The sequence below is a fragment of the Diuraphis noxia genome, unplaced genomic scaffold, assembly GCF_037042655.1.
Source record: "Diuraphis noxia isolate RWA-SAM2 unplaced genomic scaffold, SU_Dnox_SAM2 contig0003, whole genome shotgun sequence".
Classification (NCBI taxonomy): Eukaryota; Metazoa; Arthropoda; class Insecta; order Hemiptera; family Aphididae; genus Diuraphis; species Diuraphis noxia.
The window spans coordinates 68,883,344-68,908,480 of NW_028301713.1; the positions used below are offsets into that span (position 1 = coordinate 68,883,344).

Consider the following 25,137-nt stretch of genomic DNA (forward strand, 5'->3'; position numbering starts at 1 on the left):
TACATGGAATATTTTAATGAACTATTTTTTTTTTCTTATAAATAAAAGATACCAAATAATTTTTAAAAAAAAATTCCGCGGATTCCGATTATTTTATAACCTGTGCAACATGTACATAAGCACAAATAGAGGAGACTTAGGAGGTATTAGTATCCCCAAATGTTAAATTAGTACCTCAAATAATGTTAGTGTTTATGTATAAAAAATTACTCCTTACAAAACAAAATTCTAAAATGAGAAAATTCGTAGCTTAAGCACCCTTAGAACTTTTATTGAAATTGCGCCTATGCATATGGGATTTCGATTAACGTTAGCTACTTAGAAAATGTTGACGTGGAGTTCAAACTTAACGATTTGAATGGAAAATTTCAAAGAAAAATACTCAACTATTTCCTCTAACTCAACCGCCTATGCTACGTCCAGAATTCTAATGGATACCTTTCTTGTCATCTAAATGTGTAACGAAAACTTGTGACTAACTTAACATTATCCTACTTGAATTTCTTTATTCCTTATTCTGTCCCTCTGTGAAAGTTACATACTTCATAGGTGCACTTATAAGTTTTATTAGAATACCTTATAAAAATACATTATTGATATATTGATAGGGAAAGACTTTGGATGAATATATTACCAACCTTTTCTCTTAAAAAATAAATACAGATTTAGCACATCCTCCTGCGACTTTACGCGTACCTATGTAGTTCTGAGAAAATAAATAATATCTGTATATATATATATATATATATATAATACATATTATCAGTGCTGTAGTCTTAAAAAAAAGCAGAGGGTATACTATAAGTTATAATATTAAACATTCATACTATCATTAGGTATCACTTTGGTAGAGGGTAAATAACACAACACACATACATTAATTGTGAAAATTAAAATTAAAATTAAACATTTTTTTCCAAATAAATTTATTGAAAAATATTCCATAAATGTTGTCTGGATTCCGATTTTGTTAAGTTATTTCTTTTCAATATTAATAATAATCTAATGACTTTTATATTTATATTATTTGGTAATTTCATTACAACAGAGAGTATACGACCTTAATCAGCAGGTATACGGAGTTTATTAGAAATAACCAGAAAGTATACGGCGTATACCGTCGTATACCCTCCACTATACAGCACTGCATATTATGTATTATATGAATTAAATTTCGGATTTCGGATTATAAAATATCCGGAAGGAAAAAATATTTTATAGATTTCAGAAAATGTCGATTGGTATTTAATAACTAAATTAAATTAAATTGATCAATTATTAAGTAAGTCTATAACCTTGGAAATGATTGAATTAATCAAATCATAGTAACTCATTAATCATTACAATCGTTCAACATTATAAATACAATGACCAGGCAATCGAAAACTACGCTTACGAAAATCTAAACCACGACCGACATCCGACAAATCCCAATCCACACACCGAATACTGTCTGGAATGTCTATAGTCCATTCAAAATTTGTTGATGACTCGGCGGCCAAGTTGTGCGCATAGGCGGCTGATCAAAACTGGTCGCCGCCGAGTCATCATCTCATTTTGAATAGACTATAGAAAATAATATTTTTATTGATTTGCTATAAAGTAAAAATTATTAGTGTCCGTATAGAAGCAGGTAAATAATGCCAGACGCTTCGTGTTTTCAGTGTCTCCGGAAACTAAACCATTGCGCCTGTACCGGATACCTTTGAACGCGCTCACCGGCGTGGTCGGCCCGTACGACCGAAAATGCGTCAACGAGGCCGACGACTCGAACGAGAACAAGACCGTCGAGAACCTCAAACTGTCGGATAGCAAGTCCAGGACGTCGGCGAGCAGGAGTTGCACAGCTTCGCCGACAATAGGTCTGAACGCGACTAATCTGCTGCTGCACAAGACATGAACGTTCCGACGTTTGTTACAATCACAATATAAATACAAAAATACTTTAACGCGTAATTGCATGATATTTTCAAAACAAATTATTATTACCGAGCATCACTATATCGGTGGCATATTCGAGCGGCAATCTGCCACCTTCATTTACCAGTCATGGTTGACCCGCAGACCACCGGCGGTACATTTTTTTTTTTTTTATTTAATTAAAAAAAAAAATTATTTCCATTCCCGACGCCTATGCGAAACCGCATTCACTTATATAATATTATAAACATTTTTATACTACCATCGCGGAGGAGGAGTGCGTCATATCATTATGCGATGCAAATGCACAATAAGTACATTCGTATGCCAAAACCGCTTGGATACACTACCTACTATACAGTCTTTTAAACTATTTTTGTTATTATAATAATAACTATCATTATTATTAACTGTATATTATATTATTTTCAAACAATTATGCTATATGATGAAAAAAAATATGCATTTAGCGTTTGAAAATATAAAACAAAAAATAACGCATAAAATAAATAAACATTTACAGAATTTTATTACATTTAACCGTTGCGAATCGTTGACTTATACGAAAAATGACTTGGCTCGACCCATATGATGCATAGCATACCTTACGGTACAGTGTATCGAAAGCACCGTACGTCTTCTGATCATATTAATTTAAGGATACAATTTTAAACTAATATAAATGTTTAAACGCACTTCTTTACTATAATAGTCAATATCTTAAGATAATGAATTTCTGTATTTTATGTTTTAATTTTTTATACACAAAAAGTTCACGAATATTCTAAAAGCCCTATACCTGTAAGTCTTTCTTTGTACCCTAAATTAAATTTAAATTTATCGGCTCGGTTTTTGAGTATCAACAATTATTTTTAATTCTAAAAACGTGATCAGATATAATTTTTTTTATTATTATTTAATTTTATGATTTGAATACTTTTAAAATGTTTAAATGTACCTCTAATGTTATACTATATACTAACGTGTTTTAAAAGTAAAGTTCAACAAATTACCTACGTCGCATCACCTATAGAATTGTTTAAAAATCATACGTAATAATATTTTCTGGATTAAAAATTAGTCTCCCTTGTATTAATATAAAAAACTTTAAACATTATTATTACAATTAAAAGAAACGAATATATTCAAGACTCCATGAAAAAATATTTAAGTATCATACATACTTCATAAAAATGAATATAATATTATATATACATTCCTCCGTTTCTCTGCGTTATATCTACAATATAAGATTATGGAAAAAAACAAATTTTTTTTCAATTAAATGATAATTGGATATTATATTTTATTTTTTAAATTTAGTTAATAATATTTAATTTAATTATTTACTACTTACCGTTATATTATTTCGTTTCGTCATTGGATTACTTGACAAAGGGCTACTATTATAATATCTATATAACACATACCTACAAATAATATTAAATAAAAATTCTTATTATATTCATAAAGTTAAATTTAAATTTATAACATAATGTCTAACCTTTAAATAAAGTTCCACTCGTAAATATTGGACGCGAATATCTTGACTCAGGATCGTGAATTCGGATGGTTATGTTTTGATAAAATTATGCACGTGATTAAAAATATTAAACGGCCGAGCTCAATATTTTTTAATTCCTTGATAAGAAATACTATTTAATGTGTATTAAAATTGTTAATTTACATACAATAACAATGCATTTTTCAAAAATGTTGAATTAAAATGTTACTTCCACACCACGGCATTATATGCTTTTAAGTTATATGAAAACTTTTCTGTACTCTACAACAGCGGTTCTCAAACTTGTTTTTTCGCGTACCACTAAGTATATTATCAATCAGTACCACTGATGATTAAAAATATCGACAATATCAACGATTATACCTATACGATATCTTATTTATTGACGTATTTTCCGTTATTTAGTATTTCCGGCATTAAGTATTAATCTTTTTTTTTTATATATGATTTTGCCATGTTAGTCTTTTATCGAGGTTTAGTTCTAAGTATTTAACAGTGTAAATATCAGGGATAGGTAAGTTATTTACAGTTACGTTAGGGCAAGGCCCGTGTCTTTAGGTGAAAGTTGTGTGAATGGATTTGTTGTTGTTTAATTTAATTTTCCGTTTGGCATACCATTCTGAGAGTAGATTTAGGTGGGATTGTAAATTTCTTGAAGCAATTAATGGATCATTATGTAAATATGACTTTATAGTGAGTATAATCAGCAACAATAGTATTTTGTGTTGAAGGTTGATCTTGATCGTCAGCATAAATATTAAATAAGATAGGAAAAAGTACACCTCCTTGGGGTCCCTGCACTAATTGTGGCTATATTTGAGGTGGCGAAACCTTGACGTATTTGAAAATGTCGGTCTGTAAAATATGACTTCATTAGTAGAAATATTGTAAGAGGAAGAAATTTACGAAGTTTAAACAGAAAACCTTCATGCCAGACTTTGTCAAATGCCTGGGAGATGTCTAAAAATGCACAAGTACAGTAGCATTTTTTTTCAAGAGAGTATAATACCTCTCTAGAGATTGTATCAATTACTCTATGTAAGGTGCTGTGTTTGGCTCTAAAGCCAAATTGTGAGGACGGGAGTAGATATTTTGATATTATGTGCGGATAAATACGTTTGAGAATGAGTCTTTCACAGATCTTTAAAAAGTATGGCGATAGACTTATAGGTCTGTAGGATGTTGGGAGGTCAGGAAGTTTATCCGGCTTAGCAAACATAATTATTTGTGAAAACTTCCAAAGAGTGGGGAAGTATGAGAGTCTCAAATAGCATTGTAGATATAAGTGCAGTATGAAGGCTTTGTTTGGTAAGCAACTAGCAACATTAGCCGTTATTAGATCAAACCCTGGAGATTTTTTGGGGAGAACAATTGGAGATCATACATTTAACTTCATTAGGTGTAAAGTATTTTTCTGGGCGAGCACTTGGTAAGGTAGAATGTAAATAATTTTCAATATCGATAATATGTTGCGGAATATGGATGTCTTCATCCGGATATAAAGTTTTAGAAAGGTGGGCTTTGAATACTTCTGCTTTTTCTGCATCTGAAACGGCGGGCGAGTTGTCAGCATTTAACAGCGGGAGTGAAGCAGTTTTTTATTTAAGCAATCGCTTGATTATGAATATTCGAAATATCGTCCGAATAAAAAATGACATCGTTGTACTTCCTAATAATATATGTTTTCATTGGAAATTAATATACAAAATTGAAAAATGCTGTCAAAAATTAATCATGCTAGCGTTGTTGTAAGTGCAGTACCATGTTTCCTATATCACAGTTATTTTAATATTATTTTCAACAACCCATCCGCGGGGGATCCTCCGTTCCTCCTAACCACCTGCAGAACTCCACCAAAATATTTTCAGAACATAGAACGTTCTTCTTCTGAGGGAGTTTCTGTCTCCGGATATCGCGATTCAAATTTTTACCAACTATTTGCACACAACTCTTGAGCTGTAAATTTGCACAGCTGTATAGTCGCATACCTATCTCTACTCGTCCGCAACTGCATTATAAAATACTATCGCCGGAAGTCATATATAATGATCAAAAACACACAAAAAACCACCAAAATTATACGCACAATATTATGTTTACATCGTTTATTTTTCATTTTATGATGTATCGAACGCGTTATAATATTACTTTTTATCCGACTGAATTATTATTATTATTATTATACATACTATATTATATAATACTAAACACAACTGTATACAGGTACTTCTTCTATATATTTTGTTATTATATTATAATTCGATTACGTTTAAATTACGTATTATTTATACACGGTCGTCGTACACAACAGTTAGGGGGGGGGGGGGGAGTTATAATTTTTATAAACTTATAAACTGCGGTGACCGTACTGCACAAGGGGGTGTGGATTAAGCCATTACCCAAATTTCAGGAACCTTTTTTTAATTTTTAATTATCGAAAACCGTAATATGTCGACAGCAGAATTTCAACGACAGCTTTTATAACTTTATGAGATAAACTTATATCAAGTATATAATGCTACCTAAATAATTGTACCTACATACATTATAGTAACAATATATAACTATCGACCCACCACCACCCACATACAACCATTTTTTGAAGGCGTTTAATAATTATTATGGTTCCGTATAAAATCGTTACGTTTACCCCCATTTAATGGATTAAAATATTAAATGGATAATATACGGTTTTATCCGACGAGACCGCAGACAACATAAGTCACGTGTCACACGTTTCTAAAATTTCGAATTTCTCCGCGTAGGTGCCTACTCATTTCATTTGTTCAAATCAACTTTCGGCAGATAATCATTATAATACACGTCCGGTACATATAGAAATCCGTATCCTTCGCATACCTCCACACAGGGTTTCAACCTTTATGTAAATATATACCTTAAAGATTTTGATGTTTTTTTTTTAACGTTTGGAGTTACCTATTATATTATTATTAGTGTAATATATAATATTATGTTAATATTTACACGATCTATATGCGTTGTTGTTCTGTCGGTGACACGATGTCCCGTCGAGTATGCAGCGCAGTAGTCGAAACTTTATATATTTTATATTATTATTATTATTATTATTATAACAATTATTAAACAATATTAGTTTATAAAAGAAAATCTATCTTTACTGTTATAGTGTTGGGAACGGATCCTGATATAACAAATATAAAATATTATTATTATCATTATGTTATTATGTTTAATATGTGTGAAAAAATTATCATATCGTTGTTCTAGTAAGTATAGTTATGGCCGAATAAAGGTATACTTGTAAGTAAGTTCAATATTGAAACCAAAATTTATAGTAATGCCGTTAAGATTTAATAAAAGTACATATTATTATACTATCGCATCGAGTGGCAGTGTATAAATTCTATTTCTGATTTATATTCATATTCGATACCTATAGCGGGTTATTCAGATATACAGGTAGGTACATATATGGACAGATTACATATTATGTTAATTTCTTATTTCCACAATAACCATACCTACCTATTTCAAATGACATTTGACAATATATACAGAATGGTTCATGAATCATGCACACTAGACTAGTGGGTTCGTCATTAAACAAAATATGGAGATGAGTATGCTGGGTCACTCTCTATATATACAAAAACACAACTAGTGAATACCATATTCAAATTCACGCGGCCTTCTAAATATTTTACTGGTTAAATGTAGGTAGGTACCTAGCAACTGTTATTAAGAATATTTTTTATTTAGGACTATTATACAATTATCCCACCTCTGCATGAAGCAGCCACTCGACGTTATGAAATTTTAGATAATTTACCTACATTATAACCGATATATTTTTAACTTATTGTGTGTTTACGTGTTTAGGGGTAATATATAAGACATATATTACTATATTATGTTTAATCAAAATGAATGTCAATTTTTTCCATAATTATTACACTATTATAATAATTTTATAGCGTTGTTGTAATTAATAGTTTTACCTTGACTTATATTGTGTTCCATTATACGATTTTTTTTTCCGTTCGACGATGACATTTATCTCGAACTGATGTTTGTTACCATGTATACGTTTTCTTTAATTTGTAAATCGACGATTATCGATATTACTTGCGTTATGCTATAGAGAGTACAGCATAATCGTTATTAAAATATAAAAGAATATTAATTTATATCGGTTGTTATTTCGAGTTGTGTACCTATATGGCTGTATAAGTTATGTATGAACATTGATCCTTGTCATGTCATGTACCTACCGCTTAAACGTTATTTAATATGATTTGTCTATATTTTATTTACCATGTTATCAAATTAAAACAATAACAATACCATGTTCTAATGAGTTTTACAACTTACTACGTTCATATACGATGGCGTTTAAATGGTTTAAAAATGTAAACCGATTTAAAAGTTTAAACGCTCACACTATGTAGTTTAAGAATTTAAAACCGATTTAATTCCAAACCGTTTTAACGCCATCATATAAACGTAGTAAATGATAAGGTAACTTATATTATAACTATAACACTATTATAAATTTATCATGCATTATAATAATATATATATATATATATATATATTGTACAAATATTATGATTAAAAATAAATTTCAAAAGCGTATATATTTATTACTGAAATCGATCAGCTGATGTTTTATGCGTGTTTTGAACACGAACTCTTTCCAATGCTCGTTGATAGATGTTGGTTTTTTTGTAGTTTCATAACTCGTATAGTAGATTCTTGGCTTAAAAAAAAAATTGTAATTGTTTCAACATAGATATGCAACAAATGCACTATGCTGCAGGTATCTGAATCGAACAAGTATCTGGTCGGTTATGGAGAATGTGCACGTAAAATTAAATGTCAAGGGTCGCGTGATTAATGATGCGCAAATGACTAACTCCGAAGTGATCATCAAAATAATGTTCGGACTGCGAACCTTCGTCGGGCAAGTGACAACAATATATAACCTACAATTAATGTACCATCCAATTTACCTACCCTTTAGGGTTTAAATCATATACATATTATAATCTAAGAACTAGCCAATAAATAATACCGAATCACTGTAAACGTGATAGTTAACTGTAAATCGTCAACATGCAATATATGATTATGATACGATTTAAAGTTTAAACTGTTATATGAATAATTATTTTTTCGTAGATTTTTAGGTTAAAATTTTGTCGGGAAAACAGAAAAACCTTACAGAACGTCACAAAACTTATTACCAGCAATGTAGCTGGTATACTTAGTATTATAATATACTAAGTATCTATTTACGAAATTAATTCACTCAACGAAGCACTTCGATCGTAAAATTACGTGACGCTTTAGACTCGAGTGCTCAAGGCTAAAAGTTTATAATATATATGTTTACCGTACAAGATACAACCCTAATTACACCACTGTCACCACAAATCACAATTACTGCAATAAGTCATCAAACCACAGCAAAGGTAAACATAGTTACTAACAGACACGCAGTTACGGGGGGGGGGGAGCTGGGACCCTCCCCTGAATCCGACACTATCCGTCTAAAAACAACTCGCTCCACACTGTATATACACATTTACTGAAATAGAATATTGATTTCAATACCACCAACTATAATTGTAGATAGATAGGCATATATCTGAACGTTATTTTTCGGTTTCGAATAAGCAAACCGAACTGCTTAAGAACTTAAATAACCCAAAACCAGGCACTGTAGTGAGCCAAAAAGTATCACTTAACTTTTTACTATAATAGATATTAAATGAAAGTTAGCACCTGCTGAAAATTATTTATTTTTATTAAATTTATTCGCGGCCTCGCAGGAAAAACGTTCACTGATACCTACCTAAATAGCCACATTCGCAATTCCATAATATAGACGACATGTGGGTGAACACTATTTTCACTAAGCCAGATGTCCGATATTGATTTAGTGGAAATCTGACATAAATATTAAATTAAAATAAAGTCTAATTAGAAAATTTAATTTATTAAGATAATTACACATAATTATTGGGACACGACATGCCTTTATACAATTTATTTAAACTATACATTTTAACTCTATGATAATAGAACATTATTAACACCATAATGGCATAATATAGGTAAGTTCATATTACCAATAATTAAAATAATTAAGTTATAATAATCATGCAATTATTTATATTTATATAGATAATAGATATGTACATGTATGATAAATATTGTAAAAAAATAAGAATGATGAATTTAACAATAGCCTAAGACTTAATAAAATAAACATAACATTTTTCACCAGGATAATTTATATGTAACATTCGATTAAATCACTATTGACCTTCAATCAAAGGATTGAACTACTTTCTGTTTCGTTTCCGTTTTCTGAGCTTTCATAACTGTTGGAGACATCATAACAAATGTCTTGTAGTTCTTTTATACTTACATTTTTATACTGTGGAGATTTATTGTTAACGGGAATTACTATGTCAGAATTCTTCATTTGTGAATTGGTCCGTCGGGGCGGCTTATTATGGACATTGGTGTGCTTGAGCATGTCATTCTTTTGGGTAAAACCACGTCCACAAATTGGGCATTTGTATGGTCTTTCACCAGTGTGCGTACGCATATGAACTCGCACTTTTTCAGGACGCCCAAAACGCTTAAAGCAGACCTGACACTGGAATGGCTTCACTGGCTCATGGACCATTTGGTGTTGGCGTAAATTTGCTAAACAACGAAATGTAGCACTACACATCGGACATCCAAATGGACGTTCGCCTGTATGAATACGCCTGTGTGTGTCACGTGTCAATTTTGAATTGAATCCCTTGCCACAAAATTCACAATGATGAGTTGTCTCTCCTGTATGAGTTCGTTCATGGTATTGTTTTGATGAAATCTACAACAATGTTATTATTCATAATAATATAAAATATTTCAAAATATTATATTTTCAATAATTATTTTCAATAAATATTGATGTATAATACAGTACACTATACTCCGTCCATGCATCTTTGGTTCTTTATTAAAACTTGAACTCTAACTACTATTCTTTTTTAACCATCCTGCCATTAATAAAATTAAATTCTCTGCTGTCTTGCTATTATTTCCTATACTCTATCATCCTTTCAAGTTCATCTTACCCTAAATATGAGCAAAACTACAGCAATAATTGTGAGGTAAAGAGAACCTGCATTTCCTGTACGACTCAACAAGCGATGAAATCATTAACAGTAAGTAGTACTCAAATCAAGGGGTTTCAACTGATCTCTTGTGTTAGCCCACCATAAATTCTTGAACAATGATGATCAAAATAAGAAGTTATAATTTACCAATCTATGAAATCCAAACGAGAGATTAAAATCTAAACACCCTAGGAAGAACAAACAATTGATTAAAACTTGTAAGATGTGTGGAAGAAACAACGACTAGCCTGGTAAAAATGTATCATCAAATCTACATATTTTGGTCTCTCAAGAGCATTATAAACTGCATTAAACTAAATCACTAATTCAAAAAATTAAGATACATAGAATCTACTCTTTTGCAGCAGTGGTTAGAGTCTATCTATTAAACTATCTTAACATACAGTCGAAGATATTCTAAAACAAAGATTCATATGACTATCTCACAACATATTTAAGCAATACACATTTAGGTCCCAAATTGTACATCTAAATCCATAAATAAATTTATTATAAAATAGAAACCCCTATGTACACGAATATCTCGAAATCTAATTAGCGGATTTTATCATGTATCAACCAAGATTTAATCTGCCACGTGCGAATTCAGTATCGTCTATCTTGGTCAAATTACTTAACAAAGTGAGGTACGATGTATACATATCTAACCAACACCAGGCACGTATCCAGGAGGGGTCCATGGGGTCTGGACCCTCCCGACAATTTTCAATACTTTCGTATAAAATTACGATCTTTAGAATTGAAATCAAAATAAAATATTTTGTTATTAAGAAATATTTTTTATTGTTTTGTGGTATAAAAATAAACCATTATAGAATGGTTGAATTTCGAATTATATCATTTATATCTAAATTTACCAATTTACATATTGTCTGGTTGCACTACCGCTCCATGCGTCGGGTCGACCACAACGACAACCAATTATTATTATTAAATATTATACTATTATTTATTTCTATTTTATTAATAGATTGATGTATCGTTATCACTTAGCCGCCCGCCTTGTTCGGAGCGTGCGCTGAATTATTATAATATTATAATGTTATTATGCTTCAAAATATTTAATTTTGTTCTTTTATTTTTTTTAAAACATTCTGACAACGAATGACGATTCGAATAAGATATTATTTTTATCGCGGAAAGTCTACACAAGTCAACAACGTCATATAACGTTAATAATTAATTATCTATGAAAAAAAATAACAATAATAACATTATTATGCGGGCATGTGGCATTTGTACATGTTATCGAAATTTGCGTGTTGGCTTTGCGTTTCATAATTTCATGAGATATTAATCTTCCATTGTTACATGAGCATTGAGTGTAAGTATCATAAAGTTTTAATCTTTCAGTTTATAAAAAAAATAAAAGGTTTTGAATATCAATCATGTATAAAAAACCATTTATTTCAACCCCCCCCCCCAAAAAAAAAAAAATAAAAATAAAAATAAAATCCTGGGTACGTGCCTGACCAACACTGATTTCCATGTTGACTGAGATACACAAAAACTAAAATAAATCAATGACATAACACTATATTTAATATTTTTTCAAGGGTGAAGTCGAGTTAGGCTAAAAATTGATGGTTTATACAAAGTTAATAGACTCAAAAACAACTGAACCATTTTCAATATAAGTTATACAAAATACCAATAGATTTGTTGAGATTTTTTGGGGGTAGTGGTGTGTGTTTAAAACTTATTTTTTCAACCTCTATAAATAGCCAAAGATAGTTCACATCCCTATACATTTTTTTTCAGCTATAGAAAAATAATTTATTTTGATATTGAAATGTTTGCCATCGGTTACAATGTTACATATTATATTGCTATTATAATTGCCAAATTGTATATAAAAAAGGTATTATATACATTTTTTTATTTATAAAAAAAAAACAAATCTTTGGTACATGTAACATTGGGTGGGACAACTAGTAAATAGTTGGTTTTAACTTTAATAAGAAGTATGAGGTGAAATTAAATTAGTTTAACCTAACCAATTTAAAATCATTACATTGTAATAATACCTTTGTGCACATAAGTAATTGATATTATAAAATACTGACCTGTGAAAAAGTTCTGTCACAAAATTTGCATGAATGAGGTTTCTCACCAGTATGAGTCCGCTGATGAATTGTGAAAGAAAGTCTATTTGCTAACACTTTTCCACATTCTTGGCAAGTAAATCTTAAACGATCATTTTTATGTTTGGCTAAATGATCGAGTAGTCCAGACACCCGATTGAACATAGTAGGGCAAAAGTCACAAAGATATTCATGACGAGTGAAGTGTGTAGCAATATGACGTTCAAAATGTAACATAGAGTCATATTTAATAAAACAATGGAAACATTCCATTTCTCCAGGATTATGTTGAATGAATATGTGACGACGCATTTTGGACTCTGAACTAAAAACACGTTGACACTTGGCACATTGAAATTTACCATTCTCATCATCATCCTCTACAATTTTTTCCATGTCTAACTCATCAACTGATGCGTCATCAAATAGTTGATCAGTCCCAATATTAACAACGTCCACTGGTTCATACTAAAATAAAGGTAGCATTATAATAATTAATAAATTAAATAATAAATCTAATAAAGTACATAGCAATAAAAAAAAATCGTAATACATCTAAATATTCTTCTTTAACTGTAACAACTCCTCCAGAATCATCTTCATCAGCAGAATTTATATCCATAATTTCTATTGATTGTGTATTTTCCTGCTCCAGATCTATAATATTTTCATCTTCATTATTTACCAGATTTACCTATAATAATAATAGTAAGAGGTATTATACTTTTACAAAGTTAACAAAAGCAAACAGTTTGCTGACTGTTTACTGAAACTAAATATCATGACTAAGATATGATTGCAACTTTTTGATACACATATCATCCCACACAACTTCTAACTTGTAAGATAATTTTAAAAACATAAAATTAAAAGTGCCTGTATATGGTATACAAATCTAGTCATACGGATAATCACTAAACTGAAATTTTTGTTCTCATAAAATGTATGTAAGTATAAGTATAACCACGTAGGTACTTCCACATAAAATAGAAAATAAAATCAAAAGTAAAGATAATTATGTAAAATGTATGTAATTTATTAATTTTAGCGTATTTATATTATAATTTATAATTTGTACCTATTGACTTATTGTATTATTTAATATAATGAATAACTTGCACAACCCTGGGTACTGAAAACACCAAACCGTAGAAAAATTGGTAAATGATAGGAGCAAATATTTTAATAAACAGTAAATAGTAACTTAAAATCGTCAGAATAATTTTTAGCATGCCGTTCCTAGGTACCTACATGAAAATGTGTTTAATATTAATACTGAAATATTGCCAAGTACTTACCAAAGATAGGTTCACTTAAAAACTATGTCATATAATTTATTATACTTCTACATACAAATATAGTAAAAAGCTAATATCTAGTGATGTAAATTACATAAATTATTTAAATATAAAAGAATAACAAATAGGTGCTTACAAGATTATAGGAATTATTTTTTATTTGTTTTTTTTTCATAACCTCTTCTAATGTTTTATTCATTTCAATAGTTGATACAATCAAGCAATGACAATTTTCTAACCGACTGATGCACACATTACATAATTTGAGTGGTAGATTATCATTCTTGGAAACCTATAATTTAAATATGGTAAGACAAGGTTTGAAACATATAATTTAATCAATCAATTGGTTTCTAGTTAACTGTAATAGGAAGATAGGTGTTAATTTTTTCTTCTAGCTGTAAAGTCACTCCATCACGGCCAAATATTTCAACATCTGCTGTGTTACCACAGGTGCGACAGATATCCCATTTATCTCTTTTTTTGTTCATTATTTTTCTGTATAATCTAAAACACATATACACGGTTTTAAGCACAAAAAGTAGTTATCTTAAACATTAATTTTATCATTTATGATAATATATTATAATAACTAAAACACATCATTAAAAGGACAGTGAATTATTTTCAAACCATTTTTGATAAATCAAAATATCAAACAAGAATAAAATATATTCTGAATTAAAGAATATCCTATATTCCTATATTATGGTATATAACTCGACTTTCAGAGCTCAGACCTGAAATCACAAATATCAAATATTACATTGCAGTGTATAACAAAGTTAAACTACTCCCTACTGTTTTTTGGAAACATATTTGGAACCATGTTATAAATTATAACGCACAATATTAAGATAATTGATTCAAAAACTCTGTGGCAAAGTACAAATCTATGGGAATCGTTCAAGCTTAGCACTCGATCATGACAAGTTATCAGCATTTTAAAATGATAAATGGCTTATAATTTTTATTTATAAACTTTAAAATGCTCATAACCCGCTTAAAAATTGAATTATGAAAAAAAAACTTGTCTTCTGATTGATATTTTTATTTCTAAATTCGATAAATCAATCAATTCTATAAAATTAAAAATAACAGAATTAAATGAATTATTCAGAACGTACAATTTGGTATGTTATGTATTTGTAGGATAAAGGCAACACATGTGAGTATGACTTCCTCTTAAGAAAAGTGCTTTTTCTTAAACAGCCTGTTAATATTTATCAATCAATGTAGATCGCTATTCACTGACAGCAATTTAATGCATTTCATTTTTTTTTTTCAATTATCCTTATAATATTAAAATAATTCATAATATCAATCTAAACAGAAAGCATGTACATCGTCATTATTACTTTGCCAATTTGACACTTAGGCAATTTGGGGTTCGCTACTCACAGACCACAGTCGCAACCCCAAGTCAAAAACTCGAAAAGTCGAAAGTCGTTAAAAATTAAAATAAATAATAATTGAATAGAAGGCAGATTTTTATGATAATTCCGTTTTGAATAAATCCAATGAAGTTTCAAACGTCACAGAAATCGCAGAAACTTCAAAGACATCACTGCGATGAGCGACAATGCAACGGCGAAAAAACACAAAGAGCATCACAACGTTAAACGTACGCCCATACGTTTTGGCCATCGTATAGTTTATTTCTGTTGTCTTTTACTCACCCAAGGAGAATTGATAATCCAACGAGTGGTGGTTTACAACGGTACCACAGTCAACCGTCCGCAGATCTATTTTGGACTTTCCAATTCCAATGGTGATTCTTGGCTGTGCGTCCGATTTAGTGAAAATTCACGGTAATTGCCGGAAAAAACACGTTGATTTCGTTAATAAAACGTATTTCAGTCGGGGTTTTGAAACGCTAGAATCACTTACACGGAGATTATGAACCAACTTATCATTTTTAATTCGTAATCATTTACGTACAACGCTAGTTGTTGTACAAGGTCGCCATGTTCAACGATGAAGCGCTATTATTGTTATTGTTGTTGTTGTGGTCGTCGCGAAACAGTGTGCCCAACGAGCATTCGCTATACAGCGGCGGATGACGGGAAAAATCCACATTATTAACAGAATTCGAAAAAAAGTCAACCGTGCTACCGAGTGAGCTTATAGTTCATAAAATTAACACATTTCTTTTTTTGCCACCTAGGCGTTTTTTTTTTTTTTTTTAATTCGTTCAAACAACTCTTATCAGCCGGTGTTCTCAAAGTAGGTATTTATTTTGATGATGATAGTCCCGCCGAAAATGAGCGTTCCTCACGATTATTATCTATGATTGTGTAATAATAATTAATAAATGATAACGCGAGTGCCATGGACCGATATAGTTACTACTCACTAGTCACTCGTCTCGTATTTTGTAGTCGTAACTAGAAACAGTGTTTCGTGTATGTCACTTGACGATTGGTATGAAACACTACTAATCCTTTGGTTTTAACGATAATAAAACCTGATGTCTTACGATTCGTAGGTAATAACAATACCAATTATTGTATTCAAATGCACGAATGCCGATGATGATGATTGGTCGTTGATGGTGCCCTACGGTGTTTCCGTCCTTCGGCTCAGTGAGATCGTCAACTGAACGAAAAATACATTCATACTGTTCCATGTGTGGGGGGACACTATTGCACCATGGTGTCCATTGCGGCCATCCAAACCTTAAAGTATGAATGCCCATTTGGGTATTGCTGCTCAATAAAAGTTGTAGTTATTAATTTTGCCTATGCATTGTCTCCTCCAGGAAAGCCGATCAACTGAAAGAACAAATATGCACATCCAAAGACATAAACAGTCCCGAAACATTGGCGTATCAACAGCAGTTGAGAGTATGCACATTATACTGTTGCTTGTCAATTGTTTAAACCACAATTTATTTCTAATTTTCAGATTATCTACCAGCAAGTATTGACTTTGGACTTGGAATATGCATTGGATCAAAAAGTTGAACAAGACCTATGGAATCATGGATTTAAAAACAACATCAACAAGTTGCAACAACTCGCCAAAGACAAAAAGGTACCATTCAAAAAATTAATTAAGTTTACTGAATCAAACTTATGTATCTATACATTAATAGTTTATGAATTCCCTCCCTTGTATTATGTATTTTTATCAATGATTTTTACTTTTTTATTAGAATGCCAAACGCAATGAATGGAATGCACTGTTCTTATCGTGCCTTGAGTCTGCGTACGGCTTTTATCTTATGCTTTTGCACAGCATATGCTTGACATTTGATTTGGATCTGCCATTTCATAAGTATGTAATAGCTTTTAGCTAATGAGTAATAATTATGATTTATGGTACTCAATTTAGTTAATTATGTATTATTAATTCCCATAGAAAATTGTATGGATTTTGTGACACGGATGATAAGTCTTTAGGTTCAACATATTTACGAAAACCACAAAAAAGTTCATGCAATTACATTTGTCAATATTGTTTGGTGCACCTGGGTGACATTGCTCGTTATCGTAATCAAAATAGACAAGCTGAATCATTTTACAGGTACATCTTTTGAATGTAAATAAATTATATACATTGTTATCTACTTAAATTAAACCTCCTGTGTTCACATTTTATCACTAAAATATTAAAATAATTATCTCCCTAGCTATTATTATTTAATTATTATGTTATATTTTAAAATAGTACCTATAAAAAACTATTTTTTGTTTAAGTGTGTTACAGTTAACTCAGTTCCTTGTAAAATCATCTTTGAATTATAACAATAATTATTTATAAAATGTGTACACTTATTCCATTAATCCTTATCTAGTAACATCTATACTAATATAAATATTACTATGTAAAGAAGATATTATGTCAATTGAGGTCCAAACCTCTGAACCAGTGGTATAACTTTTTTGTTTCTATCGAGTACTTATGGTAGGGGCTGAGGAAATCTGACACTATCTACTAGTTTTTATTCACCGCTTGTTATCTTTTAATTCTAAATAGAGTAGGTATAGATATTACTTAGTAATATTAAAAACAAACAAACTTATTACTTATTAGGTATCAGTCTTATTAAAAAATTGATAAAAACTAAATTATAAATCTTGTTTTTTATAGGAAACTTAACTTAGTGGCACAGTATAAGATAATCATAAAATATACTTAATAATGCATGACATGCCACTAAAATAATATATTTTTTTGAATAAGATTAATTAGGATAAAAATATTAAACTTAATCAATAATAAATTGACATTCAAATAAGTTTGATGTGTATTTAGCTTAAAAAATGTATATTATTTTAATTCAAATAATTTACTTTTATACAGACATGCCATTCAATTGAGCCCTAATAGTGGACAACCTTACAACCAATTGGCTCTATTGGAAGCTTCACGAGGAGATAGTTTGAGCACTGTATTTTATTACATGAGAAGCATTAATGTTAGACACCCATTTCTAGCTGCTGTCAATAATCTAAATTTTACGTTAAATAAATATATTAGCTCTAGGTAAATATATTAAAATTAAAAAAAAAAAAATTGTTTTAAATTCTACTTATCAACTCATAATTTAATTATTTAATATATTAATATCAATATTATATTGTTTTTTTAGTCAAGACATGCTGTATAAAACAAAAATCACTAGTACTGAATTCATCCAACTATTTCTCGCATTCCATGGAGTGTTGATGTCAAAAGATGTAATGAAACGTCAAGTTTGTGATGGATACATAAAAAGTCTTTCCTTATCATTTACACCACTTATTGCTACTGAATCATTTTCATCATTTAAATTACAACAGGTTAATATTATTATTGTTATTGTTATTAATATTTTTATATCATATATATTAAATTATTCTTAGATGGTGGCTATTAATATGTTGGCATTTAACTATATTGGAAATGAATCTACGACAATTAAGATGCAGTGTTTTCCTGTTGTTGATTTACTTGCCACTTTCCTCAATGCTTTTTTACTTCCACTATATACAATGAAAGAAAGTCAAAATATCTCAGAATACTATACATTACCTGCAGGTAATAAAATAAAAAAAATACTAAATTCATTCAATGAAAAACTTAGTTAATTTTTTAAAACCATCAATATCACACATTGTTACTTAAAAATGCATAATAATTTATTTTCTAGTCAAACTAATTCTGGATTGGATAAGAAGTGATATAAGTGTTCTAAATTCTCCTGGTTTCAAAAGTCGCTTACAAATCTGGCCTGGACTTTGTAAACTATTAAACGGACTATCAAATGATCTAAACAATGACGATTGTAAGTTAAAAACTATTGTAATAAATAGTTAATTTAAATGACTTTTCTTATTATTGTTCATTTAAATGTATTGCTATAATATCAATATAAATATATTATAAAATATATCAAGTAATATAGACTGACAACTGTCTCCTCTCAGAATTATTTTTTGTATGCAATAATTTTTCATTGAATTCTTATTTAACACATCCATTACAGTGACTTACTCAATAAAAATACACAACACCAACACCTACTATACAGCAGATCAGTTACCTACTTACCCAGTTTTTATTTAATATAATAAATCACATTATATTGTAACAATGTATTTTAAAAAATGTTTCATTATTATTAGATTCTCATATTCCTTTACCAGAAGATAGATTACTTCAAGGCTTTGTTATGTTAGAATCAGTACATTCTAAACTCATGTAAGTCAAATCATAGTAATTTTTAAACATTAATTGTATAAGTATATAGTATTATTCTATTCTAGATTAAATCCCGATGATACTACAAAAATAAACATAAATGCTCTGCGAGCTAGTCGTTTAATTGATTTTGGTTTATGGTTTTCATCTACTCCTTATTCATTAATTAAAGCAATGTAAGAATATTTGATTATTTTTAATTTGTATATAATTAATTAGCTAATTCAGTATGTTTTTGTTAGAAAAAAAGATAAAGGATGGAATTTTGAAATAATACCAAATAGTTCGGCCAACTCTCATTCAATTGATCTTGCTGCTGATCTTGAAACATTATCATCATATCAACAACGGCAGTTGCTTATTTCAAGTATGTTATTCAAATTGTCATTTCCTATAAATAAGTTATATTAAATAATTAAATAAACAACGATTATTTACTTATACTTAATATTTTATTTTTAGGTGAAAGAAGAAGTGGTATTTTGAAACCTCAATCCTCTAGTAATTCAGATATAAAACCAGTCTTGCGTAATATTGACTTTGATTCAATGTTAAAAAAAAATCAAGATACTGAAGCCAAACAAGTAAATATCTTACTGCATAGTATAAGGAAATATATATTTTAGATTATAAATAATTGTTTTGTCAATTAAATAATGTGTAGGTAAAATTTCGATCTCCATCTCCAAGTTCATCATCTAGCAGTGAAGCTAAATGGTCATTGGAAGATCTTGATCAGACTTCTTCGGAATTCGAAAAAGATCAAAATGCCGCAAAACCAACTCCTATTGGGTATCAATTGCCACATCCTTTCAACAACTTGAACTCATCTCAGCCTAATATTAATCCAATTATGAATACATTTGGTCAACTGCATATGAGTGGTTTTCCATCATCTTCTGAAAGCCAATTCAGGTTTGGTCAACCATTACCAAACTTCTCCACTTGGCCACAACCACCAGCTAATTGGATTGATAGCATTAAACAACCTCAAAAGTAAGAACTCATTGTTAAGAAAACTAATTTTCCTAAATACATTAATTTTATTTGTAGAATATTGATTGAATACTTTTCTCAAACTTTTTAATTAATAATTAATATAGTACTCATACAACTAATAGTTTTATTCAACTATCATTTTTTAGCAATCAACAGAATCATCCAATGTTTCCATTTATGCGCAACCAAGCTCCAAATAGCACTTGGTCAAATGTTAATGCTCCTCAAGTAGCTCATAATTCACCATTGCCAAGTAATTTAAATGTAAGTATTAAGATTTAAAGTAAATAAATAATATTAATTACCTGTATGTTTCTATGATTTTAAGCATTTTAATGTAAGAGATGATCAACAACGTAATTATTACAATGGTGTTAACAACAGTCCATATTACTCACTATTTAATCAACCTAATGTTATGATACCTCGTACAATGGATACAAGTCAAGAGCCCAATAACAGATCATTTGCTACTTTCCATCAGCAGGTATTATTAGTTAAAAATGTATTAAAATTATTATACTTCTTTATATGTTATTTTTTTTTTTTACAGTCATTATGGTCAGGTCCAGGACCATCACCACTTGAACGTTTATTAGAACAACAGCGTGGTCGTGATGCCTCAGAAGGAGGGAAATAATAGAATGGATTTGAACAGAATTGAACCTAATCTGAAATATTGATAAACTGTTCATCAATGATTACAAAACTATGAGTCTATTAAATTTTGGCTAAAAATTGATATTTGGTACTATGAAAATAATATCTTAACAATTAATCATGCTTAAGCTACAGATTTGGCTTCATGAAAACTATTGGGTTTGCCTTTTACATGATTTTCATCTTATAGTAGGTAAAAAGACAAAAGTTATTGTCTTTTCTGTAGTGAAAAAATATAAAACTTTTTTAACTGATTCTTAAATTTTCAAAAGTTTGCTACAAATTAATTGACATCTAATGTATTTTTTTTTATAACCTACTTTGGTACAAAATTATTTCTTACTGGTATTTGTTAATGTTTATTATTTATATTTGTACAATTGTTTTTATTTTAATCCTCAATCATTTTGTAGACTATTGAACTGTTTAAGTTTATTGAGAATTTAAAAAAAAAAAAAAAAAACATTTAGATAAATTTATAAATATTGTCTCCTTTGCTGCAATATATTTATATCTCTTCAATTCGTTAGATATTTCATTAAAAGTATTGTTTCAGAGATTTATTATGTATGATATACAATATGGAAATTAATTTAAATTTTGAAACAATACATTTTTTCTTGTTCAAAAATGTAATCATAATTTTTGTTCAATATTCTAGACTGATATGTATGCATAGTTTTTAAAATGAAAGAATACACATGTGATGTTTAATAATTCATATCTGACTGAATTAAAATTATATTTATGACTGTATTGTTATTCTGTTGTTTTTAGGGAAAAACTTTTCTCATTCTAATTTTCTATGAATGATAATTGTTATTTTATACTCGATTGAAATAGTCAGTTTTTTTTAATCGAATAATTTTTTTTATTATTATTCTTTATTAGATTTATGTTTCCCAAACAAATTAATACCTATAAATTGTTAAATAATTTTACATAGAAAACTAATAAATTATATTTTTCTTTTTAAATTTTAATATAATCAAAATGATAATATTATGTAACATTTGATTTCGACTATAAGTTAAGTCCTTAAAAACATTTTTTTTTCTAAAGTTCCTGTTCAGAGCCCTCGCCCCCACCTTGACTATTTTTAAGCTGATTTTTATTATGTTTCTATTCTTATTATATTTTTATTTTTAATATTGTTTTTTTGTTATGTAGTTCATTTTATTTTGTAATGGTGTAATTAGAATTATTGTATGATACATATGAATATTCAAAAATTACTAGCATTAGAAATATATTTTCTAGGAATCAGATAAACAAAAATAATAATAACATGTTTTCATGACAAATTCTTGTTATACTTCAATAATAAAAAAAAATGTTTCGCAATTTTCTAAATACTGCTATTATTAAAGTTTTAATCAACATCCATATAATAGATATTTTAATTGCTATTAACTATTATCATTCATTGTATAAAAATATATTTTTTTAATTGTTAAAACTAGTTTTATTCAGAAAAAAAAAAGTTAAATAAGTTAATGATTGTTAATAATTGTTTACTAACTTAAATAAATAAATAATTAAGATCTGAATTGAATATTTATATACAAAACAACATCTACACTTAAATAGTTTAATAATTAAAAAACAATTATTCAGAAGGGCCAGTGAAAATTACCACTTCTCAGCAATCAGTTTTATTACAATGATATTTTTTTATTATTATTATTGAGAATGCGCGGCAACAAATTACCCAACAATTACAAATTGCCCTGTGTGTAGGGGTTAGTTTTATATATTTGATTTTTGTAGATTTTTAAGTTGTTACGGTTGTAACACGTTTTTGTGTATGTGACGAGGATATGTTACTAAAATCCTGGGTAGTCACCCATCCGGGAGTTAGCTGCTGTGGCCAATATCAGTATGTACACAACGAGAAATATTCAACAACTACTATACAACAAAATTGTTTCCTATTTTCAGTCTTTTTTTAAATTAAATTAATTATTTTAACAGCTATCACTGGGTAATTTTAAAATATCTAATTATTATCACCGTTAAGTTTTTTTCCTATCTTTAAAAAAAAAAGGTCCGTTTCTTTCCTGCCTACCTAACTTACACATTTAACTTATATTTATATTTTCTTCAATTATTGCAGTTAACATCTTTTCAGCTTTATTCTGTACGCATGGTATATGTAGAATATCTACATTGGCCTCCCCTACATTACAAAATCGTTTTACCGCCACTGTTGTGCTGTTGTCACTTGTCAGTACACCCATGATTTTCATCATTTTCTTGAGCTTCGTCAAAACCCAATAAACATTTACTAGATTCTACGTTATTTTTTTCGCAGTATGTACACACCCAGTGGCGTAATTATGGGGGGGGGGGATTTGGGTGTCGTATCCCCCCCCCATGATCTTTTTTTTAAGATTGATTAACTACATACCTAGGTATGTACTTCTTTATCTAATAATATTATTATTTTTTTTTTATATATAAATGTATATATTGAAATCAAATACCTCGGCGAATTAATATTATTATAAATAGCCTATATTTTATACATTATAGAAATAATACAAAAAAAACAAATCTTTTATGCTAGTTGTACATAAATACTTCGTACCTAGTTCGTTTTAAATGCAGCCACGCAAGTTTATAAGTATCACTATTGCAATATGAATATGTTTTGTGTAAGTTATGAGTTTGTTTATGCATTGTGTAGTGGTACTAACCACCGAGCAGTAAAGTATTATTTTATCGTGGATCGACAACGATCGAAAGACTATTGTAGTATTGTCATATCTGTCCTATCTTATCCTATCCTAATATTTTTCCGTAGTCCTATTGAACTAAAAATAACTTATCGATTTGTACACTTAATCGGAATTTATTCCATGGGAGGGGGGTATAGATAAAATGTTAAAATATTTTATCTCCCCCCCCCCAAACATGGCCAAATTACGCCACTGTACACACCTAGCTTTTTTTTAATAGCTAATTAACCAAATGGGTTCAAATTCTTTTGTTAGATACGCCTGTATCGAAAGTTTAATTTTCAATGCCGGTTGAAAGTTAGAAAATTATATTTTTCCTTAGGTACACTACTAAGTGTAAATATATGTTTTATTTTCCGACAGCTTAGCGGAAAAGTCGAAATCTCCCGCAAAAGAGTTACTGCTGTCCAAATGAGAATGCCTACGCATAACCTAACCTATATCGTAGATAGATACATTGTTATTTGTTACCAATATAATATCAAATAATGAAATAAGTATACTATCTAATGACCAATGACTGGTTAGGTATAAGCAGTCAAGCGATTATAGATATAGGTACCGAGAACATCAATACAGTCGAGATAAGGTAATTCGGGAGGTCCGTAAAAAACCGGAAATTAGTTTTCAAGAAAATTAATATCAGAACGATATTTTTCATTAACAATAAAAAATTTTATATATCTGTGTTAACACTATAAATTCTACAAGACCTTTATTTAATGGGAATATTTTTATCAGGAGTCAGGAGATTATTTTCTCGAAACCATCCTACACAGAACTACCGTATGAATCGGGACAGTATTTTAAAGTACGCCAGTGACACCAATTTGATGAAATTGTGTAAAAAATTTACAATGATGCCGGCGAGGCCAATCGCTAGCTGCGCTGCACTCGGGCAAAAAAAACGAAAATATTCCTCGACTTGCTATGCAACACCACCTTAAGTTGGTCACAGGGTAACCGAAAGTATGTCAAGTGCTTATAAAACTGCTCTGACAAAATTTGTCCGGAAAAGTATGTTTCTTGCCAATATGA

General features: G+C 29.5%; 3 protein-coding genes across 10 annotated transcripts in view; 2 read left to right on the forward strand and 1 right to left on the reverse strand.

Moving 5' to 3' along the window:
• The window catches only part of LOC107166611 (GTPase-activating Rap/Ran-GAP domain-like protein 3), a 370,828-nt gene extending 363,214 nt beyond the window's left edge, over positions 1 to 7,614 (forward strand). For all 3 annotated transcript variants that reach the window (XM_089222594.1, XM_089222595.1, XM_089222593.1), the window contains one exon: positions 1,665 to 7,614. In XM_089222594.1, the coding sequence (XP_089078720.1) occupies positions 1,665 to 1,900 (236 nt within the window). In that variant the 3' untranslated portion in view covers positions 1,901 to 7,614. The remainder of the gene's footprint in view (positions 1 to 1,664) is intronic.
• A 1,793-nt stretch (positions 7,615 to 9,407) lies between these two features.
• On the reverse strand, positions 9,408 to 16,122 carry LOC107166610 (uncharacterized). Of its 5 annotated transcripts, none has more exons than XM_089222638.1 (7): positions 15,413 to 15,606; positions 15,139 to 15,336; positions 14,374 to 14,518; positions 14,148 to 14,303; positions 13,267 to 13,407; positions 12,696 to 13,181; positions 9,408 to 10,319 (listed from the first exon to the last, which is right to left on the reverse strand). In XM_089222638.1, exons 3-7 carry the CDS (start codon positions 14,500 to 14,502, stop codon positions 9,765 to 9,767), a joined length of 1,467 nt encoding a protein of 488 aa, XP_089078764.1. In that variant the 5' UTR covers positions 14,503 to 14,518; positions 15,139 to 15,336; positions 15,413 to 15,606; the 3' UTR covers positions 9,408 to 9,764. The 5 variants fall into 5 exon arrangements, with proteins under 5 accessions (XP_089078764.1, XP_089078762.1, XP_089078761.1 ...); XM_089222636.1 differs by having other exon boundaries at positions 14,374 to 14,751; positions 15,413 to 15,605; XM_089222635.1 differs by lacking the exons at positions 15,139 to 15,336; positions 15,413 to 15,606 and adding an exon at positions 15,691 to 16,122 and having other exon boundaries at positions 14,374 to 14,751.
• Positions 16,123 to 16,229: 107 nt separating this feature from the next.
• On the forward strand, positions 16,230 to 22,711 carry LOC107166609 (nonsense-mediated mRNA decay factor SMG7-like). 2 transcript variants are annotated; one of them, XM_089222633.1, is made up of 18 exons: positions 16,230 to 16,435; positions 16,500 to 16,695; positions 16,773 to 16,857; positions 16,919 to 17,047; positions 17,169 to 17,290; positions 17,375 to 17,539; positions 18,320 to 18,502; positions 18,609 to 18,798; positions 18,862 to 19,036; positions 19,149 to 19,283; positions 19,624 to 19,699; positions 19,765 to 19,875; positions 19,942 to 20,066; positions 20,162 to 20,283; positions 20,364 to 20,695; positions 20,845 to 20,962; positions 21,027 to 21,185; positions 21,252 to 22,711. In XM_089222633.1, exons 2-18 carry the CDS (start codon positions 16,664 to 16,666, stop codon positions 21,336 to 21,338), a joined length of 2,346 nt encoding a protein of 781 aa, XP_089078759.1. In that variant the 5' UTR covers positions 16,230 to 16,435; positions 16,500 to 16,663; the 3' UTR covers positions 21,339 to 22,711. The 2 variants fall into 2 exon arrangements, with proteins under 2 accessions (XP_089078759.1, XP_089078760.1); XM_089222634.1 differs by having other exon boundaries at positions 16,230 to 16,416.
• Positions 22,712 to 25,137: the final 2,426 nt, after the last annotated feature.

Excerpts from the sequence above, each read along its gene's own strand:
- LOC107166610 (XM_089222635.1), bottom strand. The coding sequence starts at position 14,529 with ATGTGTTTTAGATTATACAGAAAAATAATGAACAAAAAAAGAGATAAA. Across the intron at positions 14,304-14,373 it reads ACACCTATCTTCCTATTACA|GTTTCCAAGAATGATAATCT; the intron begins GTTAACTAGAAA and ends TTTAAATTATAG. Across the intron at positions 13,408-14,147 it reads AAAATAATTCCTATAATCTT|GTAAATCTGGTAAATAATGA; the intron begins GTAAGCACCTAT and ends TTATTATTATAG.
- LOC107166609 (XM_089222633.1), top strand. The coding sequence starts at position 16,664 with ATGGTGTCCATTGCGGCCATCCAAACCTTAAA. Across the intron at positions 17,048-17,168 it reads AACTCGCCAAAGACAAAAAG|AATGCCAAACGCAATGAATG; the intron begins GTACCATTCAAA and ends CTTTTTTATTAG. Across the intron at positions 21,186-21,251 it reads TTGCTACTTTCCATCAGCAG|TCATTATGGTCAGGTCCAGG; the intron begins GTATTATTAGTT and ends TTTTTTTTACAG.